The following is a 10748-nucleotide window of genomic DNA, read 5'->3' as shown; positions in this document are numbered from 1 at the left end:
GTTCTTCCTTACAACGGGGCGGGCGGGAGCGGGGTCGGGGCTGGGAGAGCGGGAGCGGCGTTGGGATGGGGATCGGGGCTGGAGGAACGCGATTGGGATGGGAATCAGGGCTGGGGGAGCGGGATTGGGATGGGGGTCGGGATCGGGGCTGGGGGAGCGGCATTGGGACGGGAACAGGCAGTGGTGTTTCCCCGCCCGGCCGCTGCGCGGCGCTGCTGCGGGAGGCCCGCCCGGCCCGGCCTGCCCCGCTCCCCCCGGCCGCTCTGCCCCGCCCGGCCCGCGCTGACGTTGGACAACAAAGATGGCGGCGGGGAGCAGCAACTACTGGGAAGGCGAGTGGGGCGGGGGGCGGCGGGCGCGGGGCGGCTGCGGGACCCCCGGGGCACGGCGGGGCTGAACCGCCGCCGGGGCCCCTCTGCTCTCTCCCGTGCGGCCGGCGGGCGCGGGCGGTGCCGGCCTGTCAGCCATGAGGCGCCGGTGCCTGCTGAATGAAGCCCGGGCCCCGCCGGGACCCTCCCGGGCTGCGGGTGAGGGGCTGCGGGTGCGCTCCCATCGGCGTGGGGGCTTCCCCAGCCACGAGGGTCCCCTCTCCCCTGTGGGTTTCTCTTGCTGTGGGAACGGGAGCCGCGGAGGTGCGGGGTGCCCCGGCGGGTCCGTGACTGTGGCCCGGCCCGTGCAGATCTCAGGAAGCAGGCGAGGCAGCTGGAGAACGAGCTGGACCTGAAGCTGGTCTCCTTCAGCAAGCTCTGCACCAGCTACAGCAGCTCCCGAGACGGAAGACGCGACAGGTATAGGTACTAGCCCGTTTCTTTATGTTTTAAACGCTGCCTGTGGTGCTCGGTGGGGTTTTATCCTTTGCTGAGTGCTGGTCCCACCTGTGGCTCTTAAGGCTTGGCTCCTTGGGAAGCTTTCAGCGCTTCTTGCTGCTGGTGTTTCTCTCGATGTGATGTTGCTGTGTGAGTCAGGCTGTGGGTGGCAGGTCACTGGGGAAAGCTGGATCTAAACTTTGCTCTGTGTGGTATCAGTGAGCTTTTTAATGCTTGTTACGCTGGCTGAATTCCGAGTTTTTTTTGTATTAAACTAACAGGAGGTTTTCAGGGGCTTCAGGGTTAGGGGAATTTAGCTTTACACCTCCCAGGTGGGCTGGTGTGCTATTTGTAATCCCAGTTTTAAGGGAACTGGAGCACTGAGCAGCTGTGCAGGGAACAAGCCCTCTCTTCAAAACCAGTGGCTGTTTCTTCTTGTCTTTCTACTGAGGTGAGTAATAATCACAGAACAGCTTGGGTTGGAAGGGACCTCAGAGATGATTTTGTTCCAACCCCTCTGGCATGGACAAGGACAGTGTTAATGAGAATAAGAGCTGCACATATGTTTTTAGATGTGTGTATATATACGTGGTCTGTGTGTATATACAGGGGTGGTTTCTGTTTGCTTTAATTACATTTGTGTTTGACTGAAGAATTAATGTGGTAAAACTCTTCAAGTGTATCTTGTGAGCCAGGGATGAGCTCTTCCCTGTAGTTCCACAGCAGGAATTATCAACCTCTCTGTCCATTTGCAACCTTTTCTTTGCTTATTAGCTATATCCATTGTGGGTTTTGCTGCTTTAGGTATGTGTGTTGATATTTTTATATTTTATTTAATTTAATAAATGAATAACTGAATTTGTACCTCTCCCTCAGTTTACAGTTCTGGAACCCTGAGAGCACCTCAGCAATGATAATATTACTCTTGAACAGCCCTAGTTTCACTTTTGTTTCTGCCTCTGGGCTGTTACTTGCCATGTAATCTTAATTGTTTTCATTATTTGTGCTCTCCTGTGCCAAACTTACTTCTCTTACTCAAGGCACATTACCAGAGCCATGAGTAGTCTCTGAGGGGTGTTAGTTGCCGCAGCTCTGCAGGCTGGTCTGAGATGTGACTTTTGTGGTTTCAGTTTACAAGCAAGCAGGGAAGGTGTGTAAAACTGATTGTGATAAGTGGTGTGGTCTGTGTTGCTCTGTAGGACAGTGGTTGCTTAATAGGTCACAGGGTTGTCCTAACACTGTGTTATTAAGGTGTGATTGTGTTGCTGGAGTAGCATGCTAAGAGTGCAGTGCTCTCTCCTGCCAGTAAATAAATAAATCAAGATTAAAAGTGGGGGGAGGAGGACACTGGTACCAGACAGGTTTGTGGTGTCAGGCATTTCTTCCCAGGAGAGGTGGTGTTTATTTCCTGCAGGTGATACTGTGTCATCTGTTCAGATAAGAGTAAAAGCCATGCAGAATATGAAAATGTAATTTTTCAGAGCTTATTTAATCTCTGGCAAACCTGGGTATAGTGGCCTTTCCAACCCTGTCGCTGGAGTTTCCTTATTTCTGGCACTCATGAAATGATGCAACTTTTCAGTAACTGCTCCTTCTCTTCTCCTTAGCTCTGACACAACTCCTCTATTGAATGGATCAAGCCAGGACAGAATGTTTGAGACCATGGCTGTGGAGATTGAGCAACTTCTGGGAAAGGTAACTTGAGTTACTTTGGGTTTATTTCAGCATTTAGGCAGTATCCCAATCCGGATTTCTGTGACGGATTTTAGGAAATCTCGATGTGGCTGTTAGACAAAGTGTGCATGTCTAGCTGCCTCCTTCAGCTTGTGCATTGTAGTTTTCTTGCAAGAATAAGCCATTTCACGTTTTCTGGGGTGTTTTTCCTCCTGCAGCTGACTGGGATAAATGACAAGATGGCAGAGTACACCAACAGTGCGGGCGTGCCGTCGCTGAACGCGGCGCTGATGCACACGCTGCAGCGCCACAGGGACATCCTGCAGGTAACAAAGGGGCCTCCTCCCTGCCTTTGTGCTCTTTCTTTGGCTAAAATAATTATTGTTATCTATGCTGCTATCACAGCGTGCTGGAGTGTCTCACCAGGAGGTGTGAATGCCACTGATTCCATCTCGCTTTCCTTCTCTCCAGGCACCCGCTGAACTCCAAATTGAAGAAAATTGTGCTTTTTGTGTCATATTGGTGACTAGAACTTAGCTGAGAAAGAACAATAAAGGGTGCTGCCTTATGTGGGTGGGTTTTATATAGCAAAAGGGGAAGTGTAGTGAATTACCTTGTCTGTGTGGTTTGTCATGTAACAACGTGCAAGGGAACATCACGCTTCAAAAAACATGATTGTAAAAGCTCCTAAGCTTCTCAAGGGAGATGGAGGAAATGTGATGGTTGAAGCTACTAGCCTGTGCTATAAATTAACCATGTTTTCATGGTATAGTCCTGTTAAAATGCATATTTTGTTTGGCTGGTAGTTTGATTTTTGTTTGGTATCTGTGCAATCCATACACAGTGTGAAAAGCAGTAGCATTTCTATGAATGGTTACAGTGGTTTTGGTGCACACTAGCTGCCAGTTAAATTGTGTTTTGAGAAGTACCACCTGCCTGAAATGGTTTAAAATGTAAAATAGCATCTTAAAAATAGCAGCCATCTTTATTGTTCCTAAAAGACTTTCTATTAATCTGGTGTAACAACAGAATAAACTCAAGAGTGTCTTCACCACACCAAAGAATTAGTTTTTGTTAGGGCTTCTCATGGGAATTTACAACACAAAACAATTCATCAGAAAGGTGGGGATATCTGAAACTGGGAGAAGCAATTACAGTGGATTTCCCTCCACACCTGTAGCTGCAGCCATCAAATTTAGCAACTCTAACAGCAGTGAGTTTTCAGAATACTTTAGATTAACTTCCAGCATTTTTGCTGTTAAATTGCTGAGTTGGTCTTGCACTTTGTATTAGAGAACAATTAACAGTTTTAAAGGTGGCTGGACCTCCTGTGGGTGTATTGTGTTGCTCCGTTGACCTCAGGACCCTAATTTTGGGATAACTGTTTGTTATTACAGGATTACACACACGAATTCCACAAAACCAAAGCAAACTTCTTGGCAATACGAGAAAGGGAGAATTTGTTGGGATCAGTACGGAAAGACATTGAGTAAGTCGTGTTTGCTACAGCAAAGGTGGGACTGTCCTCAGAGGGAGAAGGTGCAGAGAATGCTTGGCATAGCTCATGTGTCTGTGCTCTGAATAAAGCAAAAGAAGTTCCTTGAATTCCCAGTTCTCACTGAGGTTCTGTTCTGTTGGATTTTAGGTCGTATAAAAGCGGCTCTGGCGTGAACAACAGAAGAACAGAACTGTTCCTGAAGGAGCACGAGCACCTTCGCAAGTAGGTGTTGCTTCCTCTCCACTGCTCTGGGAGCTGCCTGGCTTCTCTGGGGGTGAAACATCTCAATTTCATGCAGCTGTTAAATGTTTATGGCTTGTGCTGAGTGTGAGCTGTGTGGGGTCATGGTAGTGGCAGTGATTGGGGCTTTAGGATCTTGTCAGTGCCAGTTTTGTGTTGTCTTCAGGGGCTTTTGCAAGTCACTTGTGACTCAGACCTCCTCCTCCCAAGGGAGTGGATGCCTTTCAGTCTGACTGGGGTAAAGCTTAAGAAACTAAACAGAAACTCCCATGATTTGGCTGAGTTTCCCTCTCCTTTTTTTTTTCTCAGTCAGACAGAGAAAAACCTTTTTTCTTTTTGTCTCTACTGATTGTGGACAAAAAGTGATGGAAGCGATTAATTCCTAAATTACCTATGCACTTAAATATTTGCAGATTGATTCTAGGTTAGCAGATAACAAGCCAAATAGAAAGCACTTTGTTGTTATTCCTGTTGCAGAGAGGGCATTTAGTTACGAGTAGCTGCTTTGTGTGTCCTTGTTCAGCAAAAACAGCACAGGTGAGAGCAAAGAACTGGAGGGTTTGTGGTTTTTAGAGAGTCAGGAGACAGCTCTGGTTTTTCTGCCTCTCTCCTTGTCTGTAGTTGTGTTAAATCCCAGGCTTACACGAGAGGGCAGGCTTGCATTTAAAAAAACAAATAAATAAATAATTACATGTGGCCTTCTTATGTTTAAACTTACAGCCAAAACAGCACAAGAAACTTCTACAGGAAATTAAATCTTTTTTTTTCAATTGTGGCTTATCACCACTTCATCCTCAGTTTTCTGTGATATATTTAAAACTTAAAACTTAATTGATTGAAAGCTTGAATTAGGACTTCTATTAAGCATAATCTTTAAAGAGAATGGTTAAATATTTCTGGGGTTGTAAAATACCCTTCTAAGAAACTGATACTGCCCTGAGTCCATTGCTTTGAAAAGTTTGCAAAAATTAAGAGCAGAAAACTTACAGCATTTTGTAAACATTTTCTGGCAGATATCTTCAGAATTTGAACCTAACGTTTATTGAGGCATTGGTTATTTGGTTTTTTAAATATGCTAAACTCTGCAGTATGTTTACAGGATTAAAATGCATGAAAAATAAAGTTAAGGCAGTTTTAGAACTAGTTTAAAACCATCTGGGTGATTATTTGAAAATATTAAGACTTGAAAAAAACCCACCACAACACTGAGGAAAAGAAAACCAGAAATAAGTGTGAGTTGGGAATCTTTAGGAAACAGGGCCAAAACTAATTATGGAATACTCTGCAAGGTGGAGATAACTGTAAGGACTGTGGAGAAATCCAGTGTAAAAGAAGAAGACAACATTGGCAAGAAATCAAAGCTTGCAAAACTTTTAAATTGAGAATCAGTAAGCTCAGAAAAAGATACTGGCAGAGGAAATTATTAGAGAGTTTCAACATATTTGTCTTCAGAGAAAGCAGTTAATGAGCTATTCATGCCAAAATGCTGTAAAAGCTAAGAAAAGGTCCAAATAAATCACCAGGAGCTGGCAAATTGCACCAAACATGCTCCTAGGATAAATTGACAAGCTTTGTGTGAGTCATGATGCTGAATATTTGTAGTGCAGTAAATCCTGGTGCCAGACTAATTGACAGAATTAGATGATGAATATATTTACATGAAGACACAGGAGTAAAAATCCAAATGTTTTCAGTGGAGTGAAATCTATGAAAAGAGCTTGAAAAACAGACACAAGAATATAAACTTTACAATGTGTTATTGTATTCTCCAAAGCAGTGTAATAATGCCACAGGAGTTGCATATTCATGTCAGATATTGGAGTATTCACTTGGTCTTGACCCTGCTTAATTTATTATATTAAGTACTTCAACCTATTACATATTAATTACATGATCTGATAGCAGAATGTGTGAGCTGCTGCCCCAGTGCTGAGTGCCAGACTCTTCTGTCAGCCTTTTCCTTCATGCACAACAAGGTAAACACAAACAGGGCTTTGCTCTGGGCTGTGTTTTCATGAATGCTCTTCAAAAAGCTGGGATTGTTTTTGGGGTGTCTCACTGGGAAGCAACAGGAGAGACAAGAAACTCCTCTGCTTTTTGGCTAAATCTGCTTCTTTCATTCCTGTGTCACATTGTGAACAGCACAAAGAAGATCCTCTTAATGCTACACTTGTAGGTAATCCTAAGAAAGGAGAGGAAATGAAAAATCTGCGAGTACCAGATGCTGATGTATCGAAGGTTCCAACACACATTAGGCAGAAGGGAATGACAAAAAGCTCTGTGCAAACCCTGCCAGTGCCTGGCTCTCCATTAAGCCATGAGGATCCTGGATCCATTTGGCCTCCCTTTCCCAGGGTGGGGCTGGCTGCTGTGTCAGTGCTGCTGGCAGCCCTGGGCATTTCCACCTTGGAGTCCCAGTGGAGCTGGGGCAGCCCTTGGGCAGGGGGCCTGTGCTGCTGCACCCCACACATCATATTCTTCCTTCAAAAGCTTCACTGCTGCTCAGTCCACTTTATAAATCAGCTCTTTGTTGGGAAAGGAGATTTGTCTAGAAGTTCTGCTAGCTGTGGATAGGAGGCATGAAGTTTCCAAGTCACTCAGTTTCCTGTCTGAGTTCTAGACAGGTAATTCAAGAATAGCTTTAGCAACCACTAGAGAGATGAACAATAACACCTAATTTTTTAAATAAAAAATTAACCCCTGATAATTAAAATAAGGTTGGCAGGCAGATGTTGGTGAGTATTGATAGCCTGTTGATATTTTTACCTGATACCTCAGATTTCTTGGCATGTCAGATGCTTAAAGAAATACCCAATCTAGAGTGCTCATATTTGCTATTCATTTTTGAAATCCTGTTTTCTTGGGTCTGTGCCATTCCCTAAAGGTATTTCATCTTCTCTGTTTGTGTGTGTTTTGGCCAGGGGTACAAACAAGTCATCCTTTTTCTTCTAATTCTGTTTTCCATCTAAAGAAAACAATTTTGATGAATAGATCTAGCTTAGCATTTTAAAAACTGCTCTGAAAAGTGCTGCCTCAGAGGAAACAATTCTGTTAACTTAGAGTCTGTCCTGAGAAATTCTGCAGTTATTGATGAGTTATAGTCTTAAGTCAGCAAAGAAGGAACTAATGTCCTTGATTAAATTTGCAATATTGTGTGTTTATGCAAGTGAAAATCTCCCTTATGTTGTAGGTGAGTGATACCAGGGGGTACTGATGAGTTTGTGTAAAAATTGATTAAATCTTCAGAAGTTTAGATTGAAATTACAGATTTCATTACCCATGATGAATTCCTTGTAAAACTAGGTGAAAACACAGCAATTCTGTCATTGTGGGGCAACTGTGTGATTATTACTTTATTACTCAGCTCCAGCACTCAAAAATTAGTCATTTATCCCTTTCTAAAAGAAGTGGCTGGTGATGAAGCAAATGCCTGTGTGGTGCAGATATCATTAGCTGTGTTTTTAATTGTTGTCAGGTGACTGCATGTTTCTGCTGAGTGTTGCTATGCAGCCTGTGAATCTATCCAGTAAAAATTTTTATAAATCCTCTTAGCTGGAGTCTCGTGTGTGAGTGGTGCAGGTAGGTGAGATGAACCTGCTGCAAGTGTTGAGACACCCCTGTGTGTCTTAAAATGTTCAAAACTGGCACAGAGAGGGCCAGGCTGCCAGAGTAGGTGGGTAAGGAACTTATTTTGAAGGAGGAAAAAGGAGAGCAAACAAATCAGAGGGACATGTGCTGCATGGGAAGAGAAAAGAGGAATAAGAGAAGTGAGCAAAACAACAGGAACCTGCAGCAGTTGTGTAATGGTGCTAATTAATAATACATACCTGAGATGATGAGGAGAAATTAATGTTTGTGCAGTGCTTCATGTATGTGGAGTACTCTGGAGTAGTAAACATTTTTATTGCTTTCATTATGGCATTTTGTTATCAGCAGAACTATTTCAAATTTCCTGCTGTTGTTTGGGCAGAAATGGGCACATTGAGTAGAGAATAATCACCAGGAAAACTGCTTCCAGACTTTGTTGGTGGTACAGGCAAGATCTTAATGGAGGGAGTGACTTAGTGACTGTTTTTCCTCTAAATATTGTCTTTCCTGACAAATTTTCACTTCAGCACTGATCTGCAGAGAGAAATCAGCTCAACGAAATGCAGAGACACCTTGCAGGGTTTTTGATTACAGGTGGTTTGATCTTTTGGGAGAAAGCTGCCAGTTTCCTACCTTCATAGAATTTCTTTTTCTTTTGTTGTCCCTGTTCTCTGTTCTGCATGCCCTGGTTTCCATTCACTGTGCTGTTGCTGCTCAGGTTCCTGTGGATTTCAGTGGAACTTCAGGGTTGGATTAAGACCAGAGAACTGTGGTTGCCTCCCTTCCCATCCTCTCCCTAATTTCCTAATTTCCAGTTGCAGAGGACACACAGATGCCTGGGCAGTGACTGCTCCAGCTGACACACACTTCAGCACTGCATCTCCTTCATCTTCTCTTGGGAACAGAGAGAATGCAGGAAAACCAGCTAATTCACCAATTCCTTTTTCCATCCCAAGGTGCTTGGGGAAGCAGCAGGGAGGGAGGAATGTGATGAGCTCTTCCCTGGCTGCCTGCTTGCTCTGCAGCCTCAGAACTGCTGAGCTCCACTTTAGTCAGGCCCAGCAAAGGCTTTCTTTTTTTTTTTTATTTTTAATTACCAAACTTGCCTCTTAATTAAACTGATTTTTTTTGTTCATGTCAGAGCAGAATGCAGTGTTCTTGTGGTTCCATTCTCTTTAATTTGAATGCAAATTTAACTGAAGCAGCACTTGGGAATGAATAATCTTTGCTCTGTAGCAGTTATGAAAAAAACCCAACCAGCTCTGCCCTGGGAGGACAGAGGAGCTCTGCATGGCCCTGCTTTGGAGGGTTTGGGTCTGGTGCTGTTTGGTGCAGCCCTGCTGGGCAGGGCTGGAGAAGGGCTGCAGCACTTTGCCCATTGAACTGGAAGTTACAGTGCAAGGAGGGATTGGGGAATCTGGGTTAAAACATTTCTCTCTGCTGGGCATTAATTGCAAGAGCTCTGGCAGTGGTGTGCTGCTGTTTTCCCATACACTGTTGGCTTGTTTTCTTTCTTTCTGGAATAAGGAAGTTTGAGAAATTGCTGCATTAAAAGTGTGTGCCAGTGCTGGATGGCTGTGGTAATCACCTCAGTGCCTCACCACTGAGTAACTCAGGCTTTTGGGGCAGGGCTCTGTGCTCTGTCTGAGCAACAGCATAAAGAAAATGCTTTTCAAAGAAGGGATTTGAGCAAAGGAGGATTTTTGGTGTTGCAAAGGCTTACTTAAGGATGCACAACAGCTTGTCCTGTAATCCTGTTTCAAAATTCAATTCTAGTCTGTCATTCTGCTCTGTCTCCTATTCTATTGCTTCGGAGTTTTCTTGATTGCATCAGTGATTCTTTCCTTTAGCCTTATCTCTGTCTGGGCTTGAATGGGTTTTATCTCCCAGGCTGCTGGCAGAACCTCTGTCTCCTCAAAACTCCTGGCAGAGGGACACGAGGCCACTCTGGAAGTGGCTGGATCAGCTTCCCCTGTCACAGTCTCAGACTGAGTATGGCACTTGGGCACATCATCTACTCAACTGCAGCAGCAGACTGAGAATCATTTGCTGTTTTCTTATTTAATAGTAAATAATGTTCAGAGAGGGAGACAATTCAGGTCTTCTGGGAAAGGAGAAACTTCACTATGTATAATTATATGACTGTATGAGCAAGTTATTGCAGTAGTTTAATGAGAATTTGGGGAGGTTCAAAGCTTCCAGGCAATGAAGGAAGATGCTCTCTTGGGTATTATTATTATTTATAAATAACTTAGTAAAAGATCATGAAAATCAGCCAAGCAATTCAGGATTTAGGAGGTTTTTTTCCTCTAAAAATAGTTTGAGCTTCATTAGGGTAAAATCAACTATTTCTTTTAATCTTCCTGTGCTGTATTTAGGACTTATAAAAAACCTCTACCCCAAACCACTAAACCAAAGCTTCTCTATCTCAGTGTTTATTTGCATGTTTTCCTGATAGTTGGATTGCTTTAACAATACTGTAATCAGTAATTTCCCTGACACTGATGACTGTTGTGACATTTTTATACCTCAGTATGTCTAAAGTGATGGGGACAGCAAATGAGAAAAAAAAATCAAACCCACCAGATACAGCACAAAACTTACTTTGGGAATTTCCTGTGTAACTGCCAGTACAAAACTGAATTATCCAGGTGACAAAGGATGTAGCCACATTGACATTAAGAGCTTCCAGCTCATTGTTTGCTTTTCATCTGTATGCAAAGTGATGGTTTATGGATGAAATTCCATGTACCCCAGGGAAAGTGACTGTGGAAACTCTCGTGGGTCTTTATGAATGTCTGCAGGAGCTAAAGAGCAAACCCTCACAGAGTGAAAGATTGCCTGAATATATAATGGGGGGAAAAAATGTGGCTGGGGAAAAAAAAGTGGCTGGGAAAAACTCTTCTCTGGTTCTTGATTCTGGGCTTCCCCTTAGAAACAGC

At 43.8% G+C, this 10748-nt stretch overlaps 1 protein-coding gene across 2 annotated transcripts in view; it reads left to right on the top strand.

Moving 5' to 3' along the window:
- The first annotated feature begins 262 nt into the window (after positions 1-262).
- GOSR1 (golgi SNAP receptor complex member 1) overlaps positions 263-10748 on the top strand; it is a 28647-nt gene continuing 18161 nt past the window's right edge. Inside the window, exons 1-6 of one of the 2 annotated variants that reach the window (XM_041482585.1) lie at positions 263-332; positions 680-788; positions 2414-2501; positions 2699-2806; positions 3878-3969; positions 4126-4200. In XM_041482585.1, the coding sequence (XP_041338519.1) occupies positions 302-332; positions 680-788; positions 2414-2501; positions 2699-2806; positions 3878-3969; positions 4126-4200 (503 nt within the window). In that variant the 5' untranslated portion in view covers positions 263-301. Of the gene's footprint in view, positions 333-679; positions 795-2413; positions 2502-2698; positions 2807-3877; positions 3970-4125; positions 4201-10748 lie in introns of both variants that reach the window. The other variant, XM_041482584.1, reaches the window with a different exon arrangement.

Source organism: Pyrgilauda ruficollis, unplaced genomic scaffold, assembly GCF_017590135.1.
Source record: "Pyrgilauda ruficollis isolate IOZ18807 unplaced genomic scaffold, ASM1759013v1 scaffold59, whole genome shotgun sequence".
In the NCBI taxonomy this organism is placed as follows: domain Eukaryota; kingdom Metazoa; phylum Chordata; class Aves; order Passeriformes; family Passeridae; genus Pyrgilauda; species Pyrgilauda ruficollis.
The sequence above is the reverse complement of the archived record's forward strand: the minus strand, read 5'-3'. Positions and strand labels throughout refer to the sequence as shown.